Source organism: Plecotus auritus (genome assembly GCF_963455305.1).
Source record: "Plecotus auritus genome assembly, chromosome: 2".
In the NCBI taxonomy this organism is placed as follows: Eukaryota; Metazoa; Chordata; class Mammalia; order Chiroptera; family Vespertilionidae; genus Plecotus; species Plecotus auritus.
The window spans coordinates 97,533,656-97,559,543 of NC_137771.1; the positions used below are offsets into that span (position 1 = coordinate 97,533,656).

At 44.1% G+C, this 25,888-nt stretch overlaps 1 protein-coding gene across 1 annotated transcript; it reads right to left on the reverse strand.

Moving 5' to 3' along the window:
• Window positions 1-2,385: 2,385 nt before the first annotated feature.
• Window positions 2,386-24,495, reverse strand: WRNIP1 (WRN helicase interacting protein 1). Its single transcript, XM_080655909.1, has 7 exons — window positions 23,463-24,495; window positions 21,105-21,296; window positions 20,079-20,320; window positions 9,513-9,742; window positions 5,367-5,522; window positions 4,345-4,424; window positions 2,386-3,353 (listed from the first exon to the last, which is right to left on the reverse strand). The coding sequence occupies exons 1-7, from the start codon at window positions 24,267-24,269 to the stop codon at window positions 3,078-3,080; spliced, it is 1,983 nt and encodes a 660-aa protein (XP_080512035.1). The 5' UTR covers window positions 24,270-24,495; the 3' UTR covers window positions 2,386-3,077.
• Window positions 24,496-25,888: the final 1,393 nt, after the last annotated feature.

Sequence of the window (25,888 nt, forward strand, 5' to 3'; positions counted from 1 at the left end):
TTTCCAACAAATGGCTCAGCAAGGATCACAGTCCACCCCCAGACTCCCAGGCCCAAAGCTTCCACTTCGTTTTTCAGTTCTTTGTGCTTAAACACAAGCATGTCACCCAGGGTTACTGGACATCTGAGGAATAAATGACATGTAAGGTAGAGACCAAAATGAATAGAAAAAACAATTAGAGGAAAGAAGAGTATGTAGGGAGAAAATGAAAAACAAATGTATTGTCAGGGAGATAAGCAGTCACAAAATAAATAAGTAAACACAAACAACAACAAAGGAAACATTAAGAGAAAAGTGAATTCTTGGAAATTTAAAACATGATGATGGCAAAATTAAGTAATGAAATATAATGTTGAGGAAATTTCCCAGAAAGTGGAACAAAAAGACAAAAGAATGGGAAACATATACAGAGACCAGTTTGAGGAGGGCCAACCTCAGTACTGAGTTACAAAAAGAAGGACCAGAGAGGTAAGAAGAATCCATAGGTGAGAACGTGGGCTCCACATCAGATGGCCTACCTTCAAACCTCAGCTGGCTGGGCGATCCTGAGCAAAGATTAAACCTTTCTGTGCCCCAATGTCCTTACCCTAAAAATGTAAATAATAGCATTTTGCTTATTAGGTTATTGAGGATTCAAATTAGTCCATGCCAAAGCTGTTACTTGTTACATTCTCAGTAAGTGGCAGCCATCATTAAGTCCTCTTTCTTGTACTACATACAACCTGTCACCAAGTTTTACTGTATCAAACCATGTCTTACAATCTCCACTACCAGCACTTGTCCTCCATCACCTCCCTCAATACAGGAAATTCTCATTTCCCATCTCCCACCTCTGCCCTCCCTACCATCTTATCTCAACATGGCAGCAATGGTGACACTTATAAAATTCAAGTCCCATTGTGGCACTCTTTTGCTAGAAATCTGAGTAAAAGCCAAACATTTTCCCATGAACAAAATGGTTCCACATAATCCAAACCCCCATCATTTCCTGACCCCCCTCCCATGACTGGTCTCCTTACTGGACACTGTCTGCCAGGTGCCTTCCTCCCAGGGCTTTGTGCTTGTTGCTCCCTCTGCCTGGAATGACCTTCTAGATATCTGAATGGCACACTCACGTTTTCTAATTCTTGACTCAAATAACCACCTTCCTGATGAGGCCTGTCTAGGCTACTCTAATAAAACTGCAACCACACCACCTCCTGACCTTTTCTATTGCTATCCTGATTATTTTTTCCTTAGCACTTAATATTAACTGACATATTAAAATACTATTTATCCTGTTGTTTCATGAGCATAGGATTTGTCTCTTTTGTTCACTGATACATTCCCAACAAGAGTGAGCAGCATAAGGCAGACACTTAATATTATTGAATTAAAAAGAATCTATTCACCTGGCTGGTATGGCTCAGTGGTTGAGCATGAACTAGAGGCCATGGTTGGATTCCCAGTCAAAGCACATGCCCGAGTTTCAGGTTTGATCTCCAGTATGGGGCATGCAGGAGGCAGCCAATCAATATTCTCTCTCATCATTGATGTTTCCCTCCCCCTCTCTCTCTCCCTTCCTCTCTGAAATCAATAAAAACATTTAAAAGAAAAAAGAAAAAGAAACTGTCCTAGAACTAGGCACGAATTTCCAGATTGAAAGGGCCACTAAATGACCAGTAAAATTACTCCAAACTTTCCAAACATGAGGAACAGAAAGAGGATTCTATAAGCTTGCAGAAGTCATAAAATAGAATGTCTTCTAACTTGTCAACAGCAATGTGGGGAAGAGACAGACAACTGACAAATAATTTCTGACCTAGAACTTATACCCAAATTATCAGATGAGTCTGAAGATTTTGACACTCAAAAGTCTAAAAATATTTTGCCTCCCATGCCTTAAAGCTGCTATCAGGATGCGCATCACCTAAGCAGGAAGGAAAGCACAAGATCCTGCAATCAGATGTGGTACAGGTCGAACCAAAGGGTATTTCCAGGATGACAGCAAGGGGACAAGTGGGTACTAAAGCATGGCCAGTCCAGACTGAAGAGGGAGGTTCACACACAGGGCCTGGGGAGTGCCATCACACTGCCCTCCAGCCTGGTAAAGGAGAAGGCAGAGGAAGTCCCAGGACATAGCTGTGCAACATTCTAGACAGACGGAAGTGGCATGCCCAGGAGGGATCACACCCAGGGTGGAAAGAGAACCAATGGGTTACTGATGGGGCCATCTCTGTGGAAATGTGTGCAAAATAGCTATTAAGGAGTTTGAAGAGAATTAGCGTAGACACAAAGAAAACTAAGTTCTCTATGTCAGACATTTAACTTTAGGAAACACAAAAGTGAAATTCCTATATTATTTAGAAACACAGAACTGCAAGAAGAAACTGGAGGAAGCAGGGAGAAATGGAACAAACAACTGGATTTTTATAAGCAATTTAAAATTATATGTATTCCTTTAAGAAATTAAAATTTAAAAAAATACAAAGCTTTTCAATTTCACCTATGATAATTTTTCTTTTACAGTATTTACCCACAATGTGATGGTAACAAGACGTTGGAACCTAGGTATCCAAGGTGAGAAAAACAGGAGCGAACTGAAGACTACTTTGAAATAGTTTTATTGGCTCATAAGACCTTTGCATATAAAAAAAATACCCCAGAACACTATGCAGTATTAAATCACAATTACATTTTTTTACCAATTAAAACTACCCAGAATATACATTTTTTAAAGGGAAAAAAAATCCTACAGAACTGAATTCTGAAATGACATTATGATTTAAATACTATGACAAAATAGATAATTCCTTATAACATTAATTCATTGCACAAAGCTGCCAGACACTTCCATACGCATAACCATTGCAGAGTGCAAATGAACACAGTTAGCATTACACACTTAGCTGAAGTAGCTGTGCCTCCACTTAAGAAACTCTCAAATTTCTGGCACAAAAAGTTGGGCTGTTTTAACTTTTACCAGGAAACCAACTTCACAATCCATTTACTCTCTTTCTGGCCATTCCTATTAAAAAAAAGAAGAAGAAGAAGAAGAAAAAAGAAAGTAACATCCTTCTGCTGTCAGCCTCAAAGAGTCAGCATCGCCTCTGCTTGAAGAAATCCACTCCTCTCAATTCTTCGGGCAGGTATTCCTGGTCCACAGGCTCGCTGAACATGGGGTTGTATTTGTAGCCCTTGCCATAGCCTAGGTCCTTCATGAGTCGGGTTGGTGCATTCCTCAGGTGCAGTGGGACGGGGGGCAGAGGCCCCTGGTGGTTTCGCAGGCAGGCTTTGACGTTATTATAGGCGCTGTACACCTCAATAGACTTTGGGGCTCTGGCAAAATAGACTACACACTGGGCCAGAAGCACCTAGATGAAAAGGAAACATTTTGTTATTAAGGTACCAGAAAGTTTGTTTTGCAGAATACTCTATGATGCCATAAGTTAATTCTGAGAAGATTCCCACCACACTTTTATCACTCCTCTTTGTGCCTCTAGTCTGGACAACCACCTATGACAGAAAGAAGAAATTCCTACATGAGGAGAGAGGTTGAACCAGACCTGTGGTTTTCTTTTTTTAAACTGAAGAACTTTTTATTAAATGAAGTTTTTCTTAAAACCCCAATACATAAAACATAACTACGAAGCTGGTGTGTTTGTGGGTGAACTTGCACAGACCTCCTGTTCAGCTTCAACACTTCTGCCCCCAGGAATCTCTGAGCACTTCCTCTGAACCTCAGGCAACTGGAAGTAGTTTGAAACCATGACCTGTCAACACCCAAGATCCCCTCTCTCTCGAGTCTAAGCTTATAAAATGGGAGTTAAATAAGAAGCTTCTTCAGTGCGCCCACACATTAACTAATGGTGAAGGCAGAAGATAAAGGGTGTCCCCCCAAAATGTATACACACTTTGAATGATTATAAAGTCAGTGTCTATTAACATACAGTTCATTTTCAAAATTTAAAAGAATCTATAGAAATGAAGATGCCTGTTTTCAAACTAATGACTGCTGTGGTCCAGGCCCTGATGATAACATTAAGAATAATTTCGTTCAGTATTTGTATACCCTCAATTTGTTGACTGTTGCTGGTTTTATACTGTAAACTTAGTATTTTATGTATCTCCATTAAAAAAAAAAAGTCTAGTGGCACTTTAGGATAACTTTTCTTTGTTCAAAGATTAGTCTGACTTCACCAATTATTTCAAAGCAGTTAAACATACAAAGGAGTGAAAATTAAGTGAGTTATCAAGTGTTAAAATGTGTATACATTTTGGGATACCCTATATATGTAAATCCACAAGGGGACACAGTACAAGAGAAAGGAGCTGATCTGCACAGAGCTGAGCTGAAGATGTTACCTCACATTCAGGCATGCCTATGAAGTGACAGCCCTGGTAGGCAGCCACTGCTTGTGGTAATGCAGATGGGTCTGCCAGACCTGCACACAGAGAGAAAGGGAGATGTAAGTCACAATGCACACCCACCCTGATCTGTCTCCGTGCTGCCGAGACCTGAGACTGTCACTGCTTGTAGACTGCGGACCAAAAAAATCCCACTTAGCAGAATGGACAGACTTTTCTCTGATCTCATTAGCTCATTCAAGACATAGTTACTGAATGGTTACTGTGTGGTGTCAAAAATTGTTTCCTCAGGGATAAAATCTCCATTCTATCTAGTAGGAAAAATAATACATAAGGAGTGGAGACCATGAAGACAGTCACAAGGATGGATACATTAAAAATAAAAGTTACACCCTAGCTGGTTTGGCTCAGTGAATAGAGCATCAACCCACAGACTGAAGGGTCCAGGTTTGTTTCTGATCAAGGGCACATACCTCAGTTGCAGGCTCAATCACCACCTCTGGTTGGGGTGCCTGTGGGAGGCAACCAATCGATATGTCTCTCTCACATCAATGCTTCTCTCTGTCTCTTCCCCTCCCTTCAACTCTCTCTAAAAAAAAAAAAAGTCAATGGAAAAATATCCTTCAGTGAGAATTAACAACAAAAAAAGTAAAATAAAATTAAACCTTTACTAACATCAAGGAAACGTTTTTCTGATCTTTTTCTTTAAACAGTGCCCAGAATCTTCCATTTCTCTCAGCAGCAATCCAATAAAAACCTGAACACTTGACTGAAAAGCAAATTTAAAATATTTCTTAGATTTCAATACTCATGTAATAAAAATCACCAATGAAGAGGGAACAGAATGGTGACTTTAGGAACACAGACACTCAAAAGCTCACACACACATCAAGGAATACACCGAGTTCATACTTCACTCTTTTCTTACCTGTCCCACATGGTACAAACAGTACCACTTCCTCCCTCCATCCACCCTGCCCTCATGGGCTCCAGGCTCTGGGCCATCCTATCACACTCACCTATGTCTTCACTGGCAAACCTCACCAGCCTCCTTGCCACATACAGCGGGTCCTCCCCTCCTTCGAGCATGCGTGCCAGCCAGTAGAGGGAGGCGCTCGGGTCTGAGCCCCGCATCGACTTATGAAGAGCAGAGATGCAGTTGTAGTGCTCTTCTCCTGGACACCACAGAAAGCACCTGCTCAGTTACTGGCAGAAAGAGGGACTCCTCAGGGCTCAGAGGAGGGTCCACCAAGCCCTATGTTGCTCTTACTGGCTGACTTAGGAAAGCCTAAACTCCCACAGTGCCTAGGAAAGCTGAGGAGCATGTGTGGGAGGCTGTTCCGCATTGCTCAGTGAGAGGGCACATGCCACTAGTGTGGGAGTTGGAGCAGGCCTGTGCAGTAACCTGGGTAGCCCAGCCCGTCAGAGCAGGAGGCTGCTGGACACCTGTGGTTGTTCACATTGAATGGGACCCCACACTAAGCAAAGGGAGGGACATTCACTGTGAAAGGTGGTCCTCACAGACCTTGGTGGATGTGCCAGAGCCATGAGTGGGAAGAGGGTGATTGCGATGTTCTGGCTTCTTGTGCCCCACTGGCAACTGGAGGAGAACTGACCCTGGGCCTGGATGTAGCCCATAAAAAGAAGAGCCAAGTGGCAAGAACAGCTGTTACAGCCCATTTGTTCCTCAGTGTCATGTCCAGTTGCCTTTCTGATATCTGAAGCCTGTGGTCATTGAATCTGGTGTGGGACACATGTGCATGTGGCAGGATCCCAGGACTGACACGGGGACTAACAGCTCTCACCCTGAAAGCATGCAGCCCTTCTCCCTCACCACTTGGTTTTACCCATTATTTTACCCAGGACAACAAATCAGTCAAATGTGCTTTAGGAAAACATATTTAAGAAGAGAAAATTATGGCTAAACATTTACAACTGCACACATTTCACTATTTTCTAACCATCATCTCTTCCCTAAATTTGAGAAGAGGGCATGCTGCTCCTGAGAGAGAAGTGTTATTCTTATTAGAAACAGTCCTTCCAGAGAAGTATCTGGTCTGTGCTCCGCTCCTCAAGCCAAGGCGAACAAGACCATGACCTGCTCTATACAGCATCTGGGCCCAGGGAAGTCCGGGCCACGGACTCTGCTGATAAAGTGACAGCCTTCAGTTGAAGAGCACAGGACAACGAGAAAGACCTGTGAGGCCGAACGGGGGTTTAGGGGGATGACCGAACCCCTCCCACTTTTCAGAGGAGCACCGAGACAGATCCACGTTTCAGCAGAGCTGCCAGACTTCTGTGGACAAACTGAGTTGTTGCCTGTCCCAGGGCTTCCTCAACTAGGTCACAGTGGCACAGAGACTGGCTGGAAAAGTGTCCTAGTGAAACCCACATGGTTCTGCCCACCTCCTTCACAGTCCTGGACGCTGGCTCTGTGCTGAGCCTGGACATGGCAAGGGGCCAGACAGTGCATGACTCATGGACACGGAGAAGGCAGCAGCCACCTCTACTTCACTCCCTGTCAGATGTAAATAAGGAGCTGGCAATGACCCTCCCTGCCACAGAGGTTATTCACTTTCTTATATCTTTACTGAGGGTCAGCAACAAAAGGCAAGATGGTTAAGACCTGGGTTCTGGAGCCAAGCTGCCTGAGTTTGAACACCAAACGTATTAGCTATGTAACTAGGCAAGTGATTGACCCTCTATACCTCCTGGGGTTTCTCATCTGTAAAACGGGTATTATAAGACGAGCTAGCTCACAGGGTTGTGAGTATTAAATAATGAATGCCTGGTATGGAGTAAGCACTATAGAAACATGTGTTAGATCATTATTCTATGCTAGCTTCATTTTTGCTTTTAGTATATACTGCTTTATAAATTAAAATTTCATATTATTTATGCAGAACTCTGACCTTAATGCATGGCAGAGAATGTGTTCTCACTTGGAAATTTCTTCATTCTGATGCAAAATTATCTGAGCTAGTTATTGGGTCCAACAATAATAGAAGACAGTAAAAGAAATAATTATAATCCTGGGGGTAAGGGTCTTTGTTTCACCTGAGTTAAAAAAGACCCCAAAGTATAAGCCAGAAGACTTCCAGGGCAGTGCTTCAATCACCCTACTGATGGGGCAGCCTGATGCTCTAGGATCTGAATGGTGTAAGTCTCTGAATACACTGTGGAGCAGACCGTCTATACACAGTGATTTCGCATGGGGCAGGTTGGGGTGTAAGACTTGTGGATTGTGTGGGTTCTCAAGACAGGGCTCCCAGTGGCTTCCATGGGTCCAGCTCTTCCTAGGGCAGCAAAGAGCTATAGAGAAGGTGATCCCCAAGGAGCAGGACCCGAGGACTGGACATGTCTAGCATCCATTGTGTGTGTGTCCATGAGTAGGTATGTGTGAATGTGCATGAGTGTGAGCAGCATGAGTGACCTGCTCCAGCAGTGAAACTGGTGACTGTGGGGAGGGACTGACATGGAGGCAGCACTGCCAGTGGGGAAGGACATAGTCCTCCTAACCAGTCAGACCTGGAGTTGAGGATGAATTTAACCATTTGCTTTGTGAATTCAGGCAAGTTTTGCCATCTGTAAAATGAGGATATTAAGTTATCTCCTAAAGTTATCTTAAGAATTAAAACAAAGACAATGTATATAAAATACTGAGATTCAATATTAGCTAATGTTATGTTAAATGATAGCTTTCCGTTTTTTACGTGACGGACTGATAAAATATAACAATATTAGCTAATGTTATGTTAAATGGTAGCTTTCTGCTTTTTAAGTGACGGACTGAAAGAACAGTTCTAGTTGGTCTAATCAAAATAAAGTCGCTTTTATGACACCTCCAAGTAGAGAAAAAGACCACTGTTGCTGGGACCCCCAAGAAACAATGGAGAGTCCAGCATGTGGAACTATTTTTACCTCTTAAAATTTTTAATTTTGTTCACATCTCCAATGCGAAATTCTACATCCAGAATACTTTACTTTTCAGATTTTCCAAGCATTCATGACATTCAAGGCCTTTGGAGACCTTCGGGACATGAGAGAAGTACCTGGTGAGAGGCACATTCACATCATGAAGTAAAGAGGACTGTTGTTAAAGGCCTCTGATGTGTCCCACCTGCTTGTCAGCCACCCCATCCCCATTTCACCCCATTGTCCCCAATGGCTGAGGAGCTTCAGTCACTTCCCCAAGGTCACAGGTTGCTCACTCACCAGGAGGCAGTGCCTAGAACCAAAGTCCTTCTTAAACTCCCCCACCCTTCTCTACCAAATAAGAAGTCCTCTCCAACATCAAAAGGCATTTGGAAATACTACTAAAGACATGGTGCAGCCTCCATGATCTCTGGAATGTTCAATCATCAGCTCCCTTTCCAGCAGAGCTTTCCAAGGTGTGGAAATTCTATTCCTGTTACTGCAATATCCAGAATCGCACAGATACTCAAGCCTGAAACATCCAGGCTAATCTACAGTGTGCTATCTTCCTCACCCACATCTTCTATAAAAAGATACAAATGTGCTGTGCTTATGATATTTAATATTGCCAACTCACGGATTTAATAAGAGCTGGTATCAAAATTGATATCTGTAAATGTGGTTCTACAAAAACAGGTAACTGTACAAAGCAAAATTAAATTTTTTAAAAAGCTATTTCAAAATAAAAGCATCAAGATCCAAATAAAACCTAATGTTTAGTTCAGACACTAGAAATTAAGAATTTTAATTCTCATTAAATAAAATAAGTCACTTATTTCAAGAGTCCTGCTGTTATTTAATGCCATTATAAATTATCTCAAGAATTACTGTTAATTGAATGTATAGGTTTTAAAAATGCTTGTCTTCTAAAAGGTGCCATCAGCGAATAATGGAAAAATAACTACCTTAAAAGATAAGTTTGAAGCCTGCAATTTCAAACCCCAAAAGCCCTCTCAGTTCTCATCAGGACAGCTTCTGCTCTGCAACTCTCTTGAGAACGCTCAGGAAGCTGGATCTTTGAAATCAGACTCTGAGTGTAAGGTTTAGGTCTATGACCAACCTGGAGATCCCATTGAGAAACACATTCATGCTTTGGATCCAGATGAAGGTCAGAGGCCTGGAAGTGAGGGTGTGTGCACACAACTTATTTCATTCAAGTTTCATTTTTTCCACACTTCAGAGTTATTTACCTGCTCGGTCATATAAAATGTGAGACTTCTGGAGGCCTTCCTTCACATCATTCTCAGTGATCAGAACTCTATTGGGAGAATAGGCTTGCCCACTCTTTTTACAAAACATCTTCCTGGAGCTTAATCTGGCCAGCACCGCCAACTGCAGTCCATTCAGTCCAATTCGGGCATCCCCATCACTGAGATAAGCCAGAGTGTCTACCGCTTTATCCTCTATGAATACGGAGGGCCTGCAACACAACCAGCGTTAGTTTTGGTCACACTGGTATGACAGAACTTTCATTCTATAGCACTTCCTAGCAAACTCTTAGCAAGGTCACTAAAAGCTATCTTATGTTCAAGATACCTGCTCTATTTTGAACTTACATTGTTAACATGGTTAAATACTATTGATACTGAAAACTGACCTGACTTTGAGTCATGAAGGTAAGTCACTGGATAAGCACATACACAGAAGCATGTATAAAGACACAGAAGTTTTAGAAAGTTGCCGTGGACATGTGGTCTCCATGGTTCTATCCTACAGAACAGTGAAAACTACAAAAACACTAGTGCCTCATTATGATGTACAGAAAACATGCCGCACACAGGCCACATCCTGACAACATGGGCATACTCAGACCACTCCCCACACAGGGGAGAGGTGGCAACACATCAGAAAGTTAGTTCTGAAAGGCTCCAGATCACAGCTCAATTCTCTCATTTTATAAAAAACAAACCAGGTATCCAGTTATGCTGGGCTGAGCAGCACCTGGAAGCAGGTCTCTGGGATTCTGGCCTGCGGTGCACTTCCAGGTGGGTATTAATCACCTTAAGTGTGTAGAGTAGTAGAGGTCACAAAAGATTCTCCCAGGCCCTGACTGGTTTGGCTCAGTGGATAGAGCGTCGGCCTGCGGACTGAAAGGTCCCAGGTTCGATTCCAGTCAAGGGCATGTACCTTGGTTGTGGGCACATCCCCAGTGGGGGAGAGGGGGTGTGCAGGAGGCAGCTGATCAATGTTTCTCTCTCATCGATGTTTCTAAAAGAACAGGCATTCAATATCTGCACAATAATGAATAGACTAATTTTCCCACAATTTTAGAGTAAAACATTTATTTCCTTTTAAATTACAATATAGAAAGTATAGCTCCTCTCTCCCCCCAATCTATTATCTCTTCCACCTAGAGATAACAATAGCTACTATGGCCTTTGTTGAATTTCATTTTTGATCCATCCACCCCTTCAACCATAAACCTTACATCTAATTTAAAACAAATTGGGATCATACAATGTATAGTTTGCATCCTTAACAATTAAATAAATTTTTGAAAAACAATGTACTCAGAACTCTAAATATTACTTATTTATAAAATGTACATTATATTAAACTAGAGGCCTGATGCATGAAGATTTGTGCAAGAATGGGACTTCCTTCCCCTGGCTGCCGGCACCGCCTTCACTCTGGCCGGAGCCACCTTTTTGCTCCTGTCCGGAGCTGCCTTTCCGCCTCCCCACACTGCCAAGAGGCTTGGAGCGGCAGGGGCGGTGCAAAACGCCTGTGTCCTGTCCCGCCCACGGCCACTCGGCACCTGCGTACACAAATTAACCCGCCATCTTTGTTGGGTTAATCTGCATACTCACTCCTGATTAGCTGGTGGGCATCGCGAAGGTACGGTCAATTTGCATCTTACTCTTTTATTAGTGTAGACTAGAGGCCTGGTGCACAAAATTCACGCACGGGGGGGGGGGGGGGGTGTCCCTCAGCCCAGCCTGCACCCTCTCCAATCTGGGACATCCCTCTCACAATCCAGGACTGCTGGCTCCCAATAGCTCACCTGCCTGATTGCCCCTAACCACTTCTGCCTGCCAGCCTGATTGACACCTAACTGCTCCCCTGCCAGCCCAATTGCCCCCAACTGCCCTCCCCTGCTGGCCCAGTCACCCCTAACTTCTCTCCCTTGCCAGCCTGGTTGCCCCTAACTGCTCTCCCCTGCTGGCCTGGTCACCTCCAACTGCCCTCCCCTGCAGAACTGGTCGCCCCTAATTGTCTTCCCCTGCAGGCCTGGTCCCCCCCAACTGCCCTGGTCCCCCCCAACTGCCCTCCCTTGCAGGCCTGGTCCCTCCCAACTGCCCTCCCCTACTGGCCCGATCGCCCACAACTGCCCGCCCCTGCCAGCCATTGTGTCCACATGGGGGCAGCTATCTTGTGTGTTGGAGTGATGATCAATTTGTGTATTACTCTTTTATTAGATAGGACTAGAGGCCCAGTGCATGAGTTTGTGCACAGGTGGGGTCCAGCCTGCCCGCCCCAATCGGGGCAGATGGGGCCACAGGCCGAGGGGAGGGGGGGCAATTAGGGGCAGGGCCACTGAGGGGAGGGGGCTGCCAGCAGTTGGCCGGCTGGCCCTGCCCCCTGGTCAAATTTCCAGTTGAATGGTTGAGGGGACAATTTGCATATTAGCCTTTTATTATATATGATTATATAGGATTTTAAAAACAGGGGTAAAAGTCACTTCTTGCTGTATTACCTTAACATTAGTATTTTGGTAGAAATCTTTCTATGAATTTGGCCTTTGTATAGAGACAAGAATGCTCGTGGGACAGAGAAAAAAATGTGAGGCCTTTAATACTCTAGTGTCTACTATCCTGCCCCGTTTCCATGGAGTCCCCTTATAGAACCAGTGAGCAGGCCCTATTACTTATGAGAGAAGACAACTCATAGACTGTTTCATAGATTTATAGATAGCACACAATGAATAAGCCTTTGAGAATGCGCATGTATTATATGTGGCTGGAAAATAGGATGCTTCCTTCAATTTTTAAACTCTTAACCGAAGTCCACCTTTGTGAATCAGGTTTGAAGTCATGGAGAATGAGAGTGCTGCCACAATAAAGCCAGAGCTGAGTGCTTCCACCTAAGCTCCCACTCCATTCATTCCTCCTCCCTTCAATATGAACCACACTCCAAATTTCACCCAACGTTCAAAATGAGTTAGTTTAAAAAAAAAAAAAATACACAAATGAATCTTCCAGAAGTTCTGGTCAAATAATAAAAGCGATTACTGATGGCTCTCACGATGGTCAAACAAATCCCCGAGTGAAAATGTGCTACTAAGAACACTGTATAGGATGTTCAAAGGGTTCTACCTACCACCCAGTGTTTCCTGAGCCCTAGTTCATACTACCTAGGTTCTGAGGAGTAATAAAATGTATGAAAATACCTTGAGGTTTTAGGAGAGGGAGCAGATGAGAGGACTTAGGCCAAGAATGATGAAATAAGGGATATTTGTATTTATATTTGCAAAACTCCTCAGCAAACAGTAACTACTGCACAAAATATCTTGAAAGAGTGCTCCTATTCTAGAGAATTTAACATGATTTTCAAATTTAAGCATAAACTTTTAAAATGTTTTCCATTTGGAATGAACTTTTCAAAGTTACCATAGGATTAAATGAGGCACAATTTACTTTGGGGCTAGAGTGCCTGCAATCCCATAGCAAAATATAGAGAAAGAAATGAGATAGTAAATTATATTGTTATAATGTGATTAAAAAACAAACAAACCTCACCAAATCCTCAAGTGTTCCACAATAAGAAGAAAAAAAAAAGGTTGAAATAAATGCTTTGGAAAAGATCATATTTCTAGTTAGTAAGACCTAGAAATAAAGACAGCCTACTTTCTCCAACTGAAGCGAAATGCTTTGGACTTAGCAGGAATATGGGAAGCATGCTGTACATGCTGTAAAGACAGCTCTTTCCTTTCTTTTTTTCTTTCAAGGGTGTGAATCTTTCTGCCCATTGTTTTTCTGGTAAATAACATGGGATCTGAAGGCTTCTATTGAGATGGCTGGATATTTAAGGTGAAGGAGTGAGATTCTAAAAACGTACCTGTTGTTTCAAGGCAAAACAAAAGACTCAGTTAAACTCTCCCTAAATTACAAAACAATATTCTGTGAATCTCTTTCACTAAAGTAAAACATTCCATGGATAGGGTAACAACTGCTATGCAGTGGTCCTCTACCAGGAATGTGCATCAGATTACAGAGAACCTTCCCCAAGTACAGCCCGTGTATCTTACCACACATGTACTGATTCTGAAATCTCCAGGGACAGACCCTGAGCACGTCTTGTCAAGATGCATCCCTGGTCATTGTGATGTGTAGATCTGGTTAAGAGGCACTCCTGCTAAATTACAGCTGGAAATATTGCAGTCCCTAATACTTTACAAATTAATACAGTGTTGCACTTACACAAAGAAACAGAAAAAGGTTAGAATATTAATACTAACTAGCAGCAGTTTTAACTTATATTAAATAGTAAGTAACCCTTTTAACTTCATACCCTTTTAACTTCATACCCTTTTAACATCTGAGATAGTTTAGTAGTTAAACATGACTTCAAAACCTGGTTCTATTCTCTTCAAGCTGGGTGACAATGACAAATGTCTTTATAAAAAAACAGTAAAAGGGAGTATAGTGGTACACAGAGGAGGCCATGTGAAGATGGAGGCAGAGATTGGAGCAATCCTGCCACAAACCAAGGAATGCCACAAGTCACCAGAATTTGAAAGGAAGGACTCTCTCCTAGAGTCTCTGAAGAAAATGTGAACCTGCCAACAGCCTGATTTCAGATTTCAAGCCTCCCTAACTGTGAGAAAAGAAATTTCTATTCTTTTAAGGTACACTTTGTGGTAATTTGGCACAACAACCACAGGAAGAGAATACAAGGTCCCCAAGATCTCTTTCTAGTTGCCAGTGTTTTTATGTCATCATTTAATAATGTATATTAATGTAACATTTTTCTTTATATCAAAACATTTTTAAGAAAAATTATTAAAATCCACAACTCCTTCTGACCAGTACCTTTTATGCTTGTGTTGCTCTACCGTTCTTTCTATTCAATGTTAGAAAAGATTATTTTTAAAGGGCAGGCAGAATAGTTCAAACTTTTATTAAAAACAAAAAGAACCAAGAAACAATCTCACAGCCACCTTGTTTTGGGCCACCTCATTTTGGGGCCACCTTGTCTGGGATCTCCTCTCAAGATCATCAGAGAAAAGCCCCCATCTCAAAGTCAAGCCAGCACACCTTCCCTTCAGGACAGAAGCCACTTCACCTCTTTCAACCATCTCTTGGAACTCTGCCTAGTTAGACAGTAATACGGCAATTACAGACTTCCATATCACTCTCTTCATGTCCACAAACTTATGGGCTATTATCTGGCCTACAAACAATTGATTCTTTATGGGTGTTTTTGAATATGCACGTGTCCTATGATCTGGAATTTACAATCCTTCAAAACAGCAAGTAAACATTAGTTTACCGTCTCATTTTCAACAGTGCAAGCTCATCAGACAATAGACCATGGATTTTTTTCTTGGCCTCCAAAATTAACTCAAAGCACAGATAGCATGCTTTACTGTACCAAATGACAAAAATGTTTAGAGAGCAAATACATGAAAACTGATTACTCATACAAACCAAAGGCACTATGGGATAGATAATTCAACATAAATTACCACTTATCTCCATCGTTCTCTTCATAACCAAAACACAACTGAGTATACATAGAGTACTATTTTGCAGATGTCACACTAAAGCTGGAGGGTAAGCGGGAGGTGATATGCTATTTTTTGGCCACTCTTCTTTCCTGTTGTCTGGAGTGCAAATATAACAGCTAGATTTCCAGTAACCAGTTACCTTGGGGCTTGAGGTAGAAGCCCTGTGCTTAAATGGTAGAGCAGAAAGATGAGCCCATGTCCCTAAAAATACTGTGAAAGATAACTGGCTAGGAGCTGCATTTTTTACACATTCAGACAAAATATAGGAGGGAAACAGAAAAAAGAACACTTTCATCTTATGCTAATGAGAATTTATATTATACAGGTATATACTGCATAAGAATTCACAATTCCTCAAGTAAAATCAAGAATGGGCCCGGCCAGCGTGGCTTAGTGTTTGAGTGTTGACCTATGAATGAGGAGGTCATGGTTCAATTCCCAGTCAGGGCACAAGCCTGGGTTGTGGGCTTGATCCCCACTGGGGGAAGTGCAGGAGGCAGCCAATCATGATTCTCATCATTGATGTTTCTCTCTCCCCCTCTCCCTTCCTTTCTGAAATCAAACTACACTAATAAAAGAGTAAGATGCAAATTGACTGTACCACGACGCCCACTGGCCAATCAGGAGTGAGTATGCAAATTAACCCAACAAAGATGGCAAGTTAATTTGCATATGCAGGCACCAAGCAGCCAGGGGCGGGGCGGGACGCAGGAGTTCCACACCACCCCAGCAGCTCTGAGACTCTGGGCAGTGTGGGAAGGCAGAAAGGCGGCTCCGGGCAGGAGCGAAGGCGGTGCTGGCAGCCAGGGTAAGGAAGGCCCATTCTTGCATGAATCCTCATGCATCGGGCCTCTAGTCCTATCTAATAAAAGAGTAATATGCAAATTTACCATCACTCTGCTACACCCACAAGCCAATCAGGAGCGAATATGCAAATAAACCCAACCAAGATGGCTACAGCCAGAGAGCAGGAGGGAGGCTTGGGTTTCCCTGGCGATAGAGGAAGCCAAGCTTTCCACCTGCCCCTGCCGGCCTAGGCCTCCACTCAAGGCTACAAAGTTTCAATGATAGAAGATACATGAACCCAAACAGAAATGGCGGCAGCCACAGAGCTGGAAAGAGCAGGAGGCTAGGGTTGCCCCAGGTGATGGAGGAAGCCAAGCTTTCCACACACCCTGGCCGGCCCAGGGCTCTGCTTAAGGCTACAAAGTTTCAATTATAGAAGATACATAAATCCCCAAAAACATGGCTGCTGCCTCAGAGCAAGCAGAAGGCTTGGCTCCGCTCCAGGCTACAAAGTTTCAATTGTAGAAGATAAATAAACCCCAGATACCAGGGCCTCCGCTTGGGTCGCCAGGGGGTGTGGCCGGCCTGCAAACCACCACAGGCCCCTCGCCCAGGCCACCTCACGCCCCAAGGGAACCCCCACCCTGATCCGGGACACCCTTCAGGGCAAACCAGCTGGCCCCCACCCATGCACCAGGCCTCTATCCTATCTAATAAAAGTAATATGCAGATTGACCATCACTCCAACACACAAAATGGCTGCCCCCATGTGGTCAAAGATCCTGCCCCCATGTGGACACAAGATGGACACCACAAGATGGCCATCAAGGGAGGGCAGTTGGGGGCAATCAAGCCTGCAGGGGAGGGCAGTTGTGGGCGATCAGGCCAGCAGGGGAGGGAAGTTGGGAGGGACCAGGCCTACAGGGAAAGGCAGTCGAGAGGGACCCAGGCCTGCAGGGAAAGGCAGTTGGGGGCGATCAAGCCCGTAGGGGAGGGCAGTTAGGGGTGACCAAGCCGGCAGAGGAGGGAAGTTGGGGGCAACCAGGCCTGCAGGGAAAGGCAGTTGGGAGGGACCCAGGCCTGCAGGGGAGGGCAATTGGGGGAGGACCAGGCCTGCAGGGGAGAGCAGTTGGGGGGTACCAGGCCTGCAGGGGAGGGCAGTTAGGGGTGACCAGGCCTGCAGGGGAGGGCAGTTAGGTGCAAACAGGCTGGCAGGGGAGCAGTTAGGCATCAATCAGGCTGGCAGGGGAGTGGTTAGGGGGTGGGTGATCAGGCTGGCAGGCAGAAGCGGTTAGGGGCAATCAGGAAGGCAGGAAGGCAAGCAGTTGGGAGCCAGCAGTCCTGGATTGTGAGAGGGATGTCCGACTGCCCGTTTAGGCCCGATCCCCACCAGGATCGGGCTTAAACGGGCAGTCGGACATCCCTCGAGGGGTCCCAGATTGGAGAGGGTTAAGGCTGGGCTGAGGGACACCCCCCTCCCCCATGCACGAATTTCGTGCACCAGGCCTCTAGTCTATATATATAAAAGCCTAAGCAACTGGCCAATCGGCCAGTAGGTATGACATGCACTGATCACCAGGGGGCAGATGCTCAATGCAGGAGCTGCAGTGACTTGGGTGACACACCCAGAACCAGAAAGGAGGGAGCCTGATTCTGAGGTGCGTCACCCAAGAACTGCCCTCTCACAATCCAGGACCCCTTGGGGGATGTTGGAGAGCCGGTTTCAGCCCGATCTCCGCAGGCCAGGCCGAGGGACCCCACTGGTGCACAAATCCGTGCATTGGGCCTCTAGTAAAAATATGTTTTAAAAAATGGATGGTGTAAGCATCAGCTTGATTACTTTCCAGATTTGGTACCTGCTCAGCTCCTCTCAAGCACAACCTTAAATAGTCTGGGATTTCTCTGAAAATGTAGATGTTATCTGGGACACCAAAATATAAGAATACAAATGTACTCTCATAGCTTTCCAGAGAGAGAGTAATTATTTGGGGTCAAAAGTCTTTTCTTCCCACTAGTTTTAGTGTAACCAAATCTAACTTATGTCTACAATACTGTATATATAGTTAATGTCAGTTAGCAGGGATTTGAAAGTAAAATTTTACCTAAAACTTAAAGAGAACACAATCCACTATTAACGATCCATGGCAACTGAGGTGGCCAGGTACTTCTATTAGGAACTCACTAGTAATGGAATAATTCTTCCTATGGCCTATGACATCTCCCAACTTAACTTCTTGTCAGAATTTCTAACAAGCAAACCAATAAATTAAGCTTAATAATATTTAATTTCATTCTGCTTGCTGCTAGTTTGCTTGGACAGTAGTATTAAAGGGTTCTTGATACCTGGGCAATGGGGCAATTATCCCTTATGCTGGATTATACAAAAAGCAACAACAACAAAAAACCCATTAAACTATTTCTCTCATATTAAAAGGTACGATTTATTTATTCATTCACAAACCATTTATTAAACATGTATTATATGCTGTGCTGTGCTGGGTGCTGGGGATATGAACAAGAAGGAAAAGTTCCTGTCCTCCTAGCCTTCTCAGGAAGGTAAAGGATATAAGAAAGTAAACAGGAGAATGAAAAGAATTCATAGTTAGGATCAATTCTAAATGAGTGGTAATGGAGCAGTAAACGATCTACTGGAGAGAGAAGGTGTTTTCTGACTGGAAGCAATTTTAACAGATTAAGATTCACTGGCTTGCCCAGCTAGTGTGGCTTGGTGGTTGCAAACTGACCTATGAACCAGGAGGTCATGGTTCGATTCCCAGGCAGGGCACATGTCCAGGTTGCAGGGCTCCATCCCCAGTAGGGGGTGTGCAGGAGGCAACGATTCTCTTTCATTATTGATGTTTCTATATCTCCCTCTCCCTTCCTCTCTAAAATCAATAAAAAAATAGTTTTTTAAAGAAAAGGATCACCGGCTCACTTTTGTATACAGTTCTTAGTTTCACTTGCTCCTCTCAGATTTTAGTGTGCATGCAAGTGACGTGGGATTGTTAAAACACAGAAATCCTTTTTAAGATGAGCTCCATGGCTCTTTGTCCTCATTTCATTAAATATCGGCATGGCAGTGATTGGGAGAGGGAAAAACAAGTGCCCAGCATACAAAGGGCTCCTAAGTCTGAGTACACCTGACTGATACCAGCAGTTCCATATATCTTCTTGGTCACAATTCTGATGGCTATCCCATCACTATACTCTAAAATGATGTGATTTTGTTCCACTTGGAGGTCCTTGGCCACATTTTAGGTCTTTCATGAGATATAGCATAATTCTTCTCATATCTAAGACAGGAGCAAATGGGAGAGGCCAGACATATAGGGAGAGACTGCTGAAATCTAAACCCTGAGCCTATGTCTTGTACTTAATCCTCACAGAAGAGTGGCTCCAGAACTTGGCCCCAGGGCAGGCATCAGCAGCTGTGGGGTCCCCAGCATGAAGAGGCAGGCATTAGCCTCTCATCACACCAGATTAAGTTCCACTGCAATATTTCAACTGACACATGAATCAGGGACATCTGAAGAATACAGTCTAAAATTAAGAAATGAAAATCTGTAACTGAAGTAATCTAATTGATTATCCATGATATAGACCTGTGAATTAAGGACCTCATGTAGCACTCATATACAACTATAGATTACCGAGAAGAAAGGAATAGCCTCTAATGTGTCTTTTCAGTTAAAATCACTTTACTTCCATGAAATTGAGTCTGACTTTAGAGAATGCAAAAACCATTCTAAAATGATTTAAGTGATTTTATGGTACCATTTACATTAATTTTTACTTAATATTTTTAAAAGAAGTAAACTGCAAGAAAAAAATCGGAATCTGATTATAAATCTTTAAAGAATTATAAATTAAATCTATTCCATAAAAGAAAATAATCAATAAGGCTTCCCATAGTTTTCCAAGACTTTTAAAAGAAGTGTGCTAGGTAAAGAACCAAATCTCTAAGCACAAAAGCAAACACCCAAAAACTAAAATAATGGGCAAAGCAATGTTAAAGCTCGAAGAATTATAGATACAGCCATTATAAACTACAAAACATCTTAAAAGAAAGAAAATATTTGCAGAGATATACTTGCACTGCCTTCTCTTCTGTTTTCATTACTTGATCAACATTTCTTCTCTGTCCCCACTCTCTCCCTAGTGCGGTCCAGCCCTTTCTGGACCCCTGCCAGGGGATTCTCTGGGAGGTGCGTTACTCCAGGATATTGCACAGTCAACTTACTCAGAACTGCTGTTGCTGCTGTGGCTCAGAGGGTCTGTGGGACGGCTGGAATCCAGGACGTGGATGCCCAGTGAGTTGATTGCTCGCATTAAAATAGTCACCATTGCCTCTACTGGAAGCTTCTCAAGAACAATAACCCTACAGCGACTCAGAAGAGCAGCATTGACTTGGAAAGAAGGGTTTTCCGTGGTTGCCCCAATTAGAGTGATTGTCCCACATTCCACGTGAGGAAGGAACGTATCCTAATCATGGGAGGAAAACAGAAGACATTGGTTCCAGTCAGCGACAACCTTCAGAGTCCTATGTAAGTTGGCCAACCATTCCTTCCTTTTCCTAATTTTGATTTCAGGAATAGCAGCTTTACAGTCATTGAATATTGAATATGGATGCAATAGCAAGAGAACACAACTAATGCTTTTTTAAGCCTAAAACACATCTTCTGGAATACCAATGCCCAAGTCCAGTCTCTTGCTGGTAGAATAACAGCTCAAAGTAGAATTCTACTCTAGTTTCAATATAAATGATTTATTTACTTAGAAAAGTATCTTCTATCCCAAGGCCAAACTAAAATAGCTTAAATATAGCAGCTATGTAATTACAGAAGTCTAAGAGAACATAAAAACAGTATTTCCAAAATCTTCTTCCACTGCAAGTACTCAAGACATATTGTTATTCTTCCTAATAAACTTAGTAAATACACATATTATATATATATCAGTGAATACGTAACCATCAGATGCTGCTAATGGGAAATGCCAAGGTGAGTCAATGATCCAATATGAAATCTGTAGGGCTAACATCCAGTGATAACTCTAAGGGTCTATTTAGTGATAGAGTAAAATCAGGTAAAAAAGTTTAGCTAAAGAGATGGGTTGGCAACCTGTGCTTCTTTGTAGACAATTAATAATGATAACAACAGTCACTAGCATTTGTATAGTGCTTAATGCTTTTCAAAGTGATCTCACATACTTTATATTCTATTTAATTAATGTTTACAATGACCAAAAGGTAGAAAAGTTAATATACCTGCTGAGATTTATTGAACCGATGAATCTCATCGATAAAAAGTATGGTTTTCCTTTTGAAAAAGCTCTTTTCATTTTGAGCTTGTTTTATGACATCTCGTACATCATTTGTCTTGGCATTTGTTGCAGATAATGTCACAAATCTTATGCTATGTTTCTTGCTGTTGTTGGCTATGATGTGAGCCAACGTGGTCTAGAAAAGATGACACACACAGTTTGAAAAGCTGATCAGACACAGAGAAAAAAGCACCCATGGGTACAAACACAATCAACATTAAGCATATACCAAGCAACCTGACCTCTGAAAAATGATTAGCAGCAAAGACACAATCTGAAATACCACAGCACATTATCAGAAATTTAAAAAGTCATGGATCAAACAGGAAAGTAGCTAAACCTTAGGCTAATCCTGATTTTTCCTCCTTTGTACCTAACCCCATTTGATTCCTTTTTTTTTTGGGGGGGGGGGGAAGAGTCTAAGATCTTTGGAAGCCTAGCAAAAAGAACAGCTGTTTTGATTTAGTAGAGCCTGGGTGACAGCTGTGATCTCTTCCAGCCAAGAAAACATTACTGCTGAAGGACTAGGTGTGCAACTGAAGTGCAGGGACCACAGACTCCATCAATTCCACAACTGGAACCTTTTGCAGCTTAGGAGAGGAGAGTTAGCCTTTGCATTGAGATCAATGACAACTAGCTAGCATTTAATATGACTGCATGAGACTTCTGAATGTCTACTTTGGAAGGAGGTGAAACAGCACTCTGAGCATGTCAGTACTTACCAGAAAACAATGGAGATCCAAGGAAAATACTGCTCAGTGCCTGGCACTTAACGGTGCTCTACAAATTTGCATATGCTTATTAACATTATTGTTAGAAATACAGTAATATGGATGGGGATAAAGCAAAAGAGAAGATTGTTTAACCTGAGAGTCAAATTTGGCCCTGAATGGAAAGGTGGCACTTTAATTTCTAAAAAGTTGTATAGCACCAATAGATACGAGGCTGCTTCTTCAGCAAATTCCAGCCTACTGGCTCCCAAGCCACATATATATGGGCTTGTGACTAATCACCAACCACTACGTTGAGGAAAATAGCCTGCTAAATGTTTTGTCTTGAATCTTCTGAGTTCACCCTACTCATCATCTCCCTGGGGATGTTTCTTGTCATATGAGACCATCAACAGCTGATCAGCCATTCTCATGATGTTAAGACTCAAGGACAATTAATAAAATTGCTACTGCTCAGTCCCCTAAATGGAGTAACAACTAAATCCACCACCATGGTAATACATAATTTGGGTTACATCTAATTTATACCTGGCCAAAGGGAAAGTATGAATGCAAACAAGGCAACAAAAGGAACATGCATTTCAGGAACTGGGGTAAAGGGAGATGCGATTAAGTTGTGGGAGATGAAGCTGGAAAGAAAAACTGGAGAAAAATCATAGAAGTTCTGGTGTACTAAGGAGTCTGAACATGAAAGCTCTGAGAGCCCCTTTACTCTGAAACTAAATGTTACCTTTCATTCACTGGTGCTCATTCATCTCCCTCTTCCTATGGATCTTTTTTTTATTTAATCACATATTTAAACACCCAGCCTACTCCCCCCCGCCCCCTCCCCCATCTTAACACTCCACTATTTTTCAAGCACTCTTCCAATGACATGTTTTCTAGACACCAATATCCTAACTGTCCTCCTTTGGACTTGTGGTAATTCCTAACAAGGTATATAGAACTGGACACCAAAATACAGCACCGTTTTTTCTCTAAAATTCATGGCATTACGAAGGCAGTTATGGAAATTCTAAATGAAAATGACTTGCACAGGGCAAAGTGTTCATACTAGTTTTGTTAAATAGTTTCAAAGATAAATACAAATCAGTCTGATAAAATAAATTAACAGCTAGATGGAAGGGAAGGAAGCACAATAGGAATTAAAATTTTAAACACTGATTCCGTATACCTAAAAATGTAACATACAAATGAGCCTCTGCAATTTGAAGCATGCTGTTTCCTTAAGAATTTGGTCATTAATGTGGTGTTGGAACACAAAAGTAGATTAAATCTAACAGTCCATATATTCTTGTAAATTTATGAATTCACCCAATTCTCATTTTGAAAACGACAGAAAACGTGTCTTATGAATCTGGGTGGGTGTGCCTTTTTCACATCCATCACAACACGTGTGGGGCAGGCACCGCCTGGGCTCAGAGGCTACCTGACGCCCTGCGCTCTCAGGCCTCAAAGTCCAAAGACAGGCGGTTCTTCGGGGCCGGCCGACGCCGCGGCTCTCTGGCCGTTAGATCTACACCCGCCGTGGAGATCCAGGGTCGAAACCTTTCCGGCAAGGCGGCACTCACCTTGCCGCAGCCCGGCGGCCCCCACAGGATGAGCGAGGGGATTTCATTCGTCTCCAAGAGAGACCTGAGCAGGGTCTCCTGCCCCACAGCTCTGCTCTGCCCGATGTAGTCCTGCAGCGTGTCGGGGCGCATCTTGTCGGCCAGCGGCTTGCCCTCCAGCATCTGCCGGATCTCCTCGGCCGCCAGCGCCCTGGGGTGCGCGCGGCCCCCGCCGCTGGCCCCGAAGGCGGCGGCGTCTGCTTCCCAGTGGCCTGGGTCGTCCTCGCCTTCGGCATCCGCGTCCCCATCGCCATCTCCCACCGCTTCTTCCTCCTCCGGCGCCTCCGCCTCGTCCCAGCTTCGCGGAGACGCGCTCCCCGCCACGGCGGCCGCAGCGGCCGGCCTCTTCCCTGAGCCTTTCCTCGCCGGGCTGCTGGAGCGGGCCACCGGGAAGTCGGGGATGAGGCGGGCGCCGCTGGGCGTGGGCGGCGCATCGTAGCTCTCCCGGCTCTCGGTCTCGCCGCCGTCGTCGCCCTCCTCGCCCTCGCCCTCGCTGCTCTCGGCCGCCGTCGGGGTGGCCGGCTGCTTCAGCGCCGAGCTCTCGGAGAGCCGCCGCCTCTTGGTGCCGGGAGGCGAGAGCCCCTTGGGCCGCTCCCCGGGTCCATGCGGCCCGGCCGCAGGCTCCGCGTGCCCCGCGGGATTGAGCAGCAGACAACGGTCCAGGTGTGAGTTGATGTGCGCGGCGGGCATCATTTGCTGGCACACGGGGCACTGCACCTGGTGCAGCTGCGACAGGAAAGGGTCGTCTTCCGGCCCGCTCACCTCCATGGCGGCTGCTGCCCTAGCTGGCGCGCTCGCAGCGCCCCTACGCACGCCGAAGGCTCGCGATGCCCGCCTCTAGGCCCTGCACCGCGCGACCCGGGCTCGGGGAGGCGGCAGGAAGCGAGCCAGCCAAGGGAGGGCGCCGCTCATGCTTCGCGCCCGAGGCTGCCCGGGGCGGCCCGCCCTCAGCCGGCCTCCAGCGGCGTCTCGCGCTTCGCGTCGCGAAGAATCCTCCGCATCCGTTTTTCCGCAGCTGCAAGCGAGATACGTGTCCCGTTGCCTGTCGGGAATTGTAGTCTGCGCACCCACTTCTGGCCGGCCTGCGAGCCTCCTGTGAGGTCAACGAGGCCTGCGGACTGTGTGTGCACTCCAGCGCGTGGTGGACAAATCGGCACCTTTCCGCGCATCTTCGAGGCCCATGAAACCTGAGCGGTGTCCCTTGAAATGCCCCTAGATTGTGCCCTGGGAAGCGGTTTTCCACACCCGGAGCTGAGCTGGCCTGTGGGGAGGGCAGAGGAATGGGAAGAGCCCAGAGCTTATAATTAAACATCCTCACCAACACTTGTCATTTGTTGATGGTAGCCATTCTGACAGGTGTGAGATAGTACCTCATTTTAGTTTTGCAGGAAGGTAAATATATAAGGAAACTAAGGAAAGATACAGGCTAGTTTGTTATGTAGATTCCTCTGGGTTAAAAGGATTTGGAGTTGTTTCTGGCCTTTCCAGTAGAGAGGGGAGTGAGGGTGGGCACCTTTACAATGTATGTCCTGCTTTTAAGTAAATTGGGAGAGAGTAAAGAACTGTATCTGCTGCTTCTGAACTGCCTTCAACTCAAAATAACCCTTATACTAAAGTGGCATTTTGGTGTGGCCTATTCCACTGTCCTTTATGTTCTAAGGCTGCTCTCCAAACAGATTGTGAAGTATTACTAAATATGGAAATGTAATATACATTATTTTAAACATTAATAGAAATATATTGACATTTGGTCATCATGAACACAAGCAAAATACGTTAAAGTGATGACAATAATTGAGACAATTGTGAAATTTGTTGAATGTCTTTTCTCTTAATAAATGTAAGGCTTACATTTTTTTTTCTTTAGAAATGATACATGCTTATTATGGAAAATCTACTCAGAGACCATCATTGTTAATATTTTAGCACCCTATTTCAGTCTTTTTAAATGTATTTAAATATTATACTGTGTACTTACATATATATAAATATGATTCTATGTTTTTATTGTTACCTAATATGTATTTTCAAAAATATATATACTACTAGTGCACGGGTGCATGGATTCGTGCACATTGAAAGGAAATTGGGAGCCTGTGTCTGCGTGCCAAGGGAGTTTACACATTCCCTGAGCCTCCGGGAGGTTGCATGGGGAGTCTGTCCTCCTCTCTGCAGCTTCCTGAAAAAATATTTCCAAATGTCCCTTCTGCGGCCAGGGTCACGCCTTGCCAGCCAGGAGGTTCCCAGTGAACACCTTGGGCCGTGCTGAATGCTTTCCACTGCTCAGAGCCAGGTAGGAGATGCTCGGAGGTGAACAATACAAAGTTGGGGATCTTGGAGGGAGGGGGTGCTCTCTCTCCCAGGCTCCGGCCCTTCAGATCCATCTC

Excerpts from the sequence above, each read along its gene's own strand:
- WRNIP1 (XM_080655909.1), bottom strand. The coding sequence starts at position 24,269 with ATGGAGGTGAGCGGGCCGGAAGACGACCCTTTCCTGTCGCAGCTGCAC. Across the intron at positions 5,523-9,512 it reads CATTTTATATGACCGAGCAG|GAGAAGAGCACTACAACTGC; the intron begins GTAAATAACTCT and ends TGTGGTGTCCAG. Across the intron at positions 4,425-5,366 it reads GTTTGCCAGTGAAGACATAG|GTCTGGCAGACCCATCTGCA; the intron begins GTGAGTGTGATA and ends CTCTGTGTGCAG.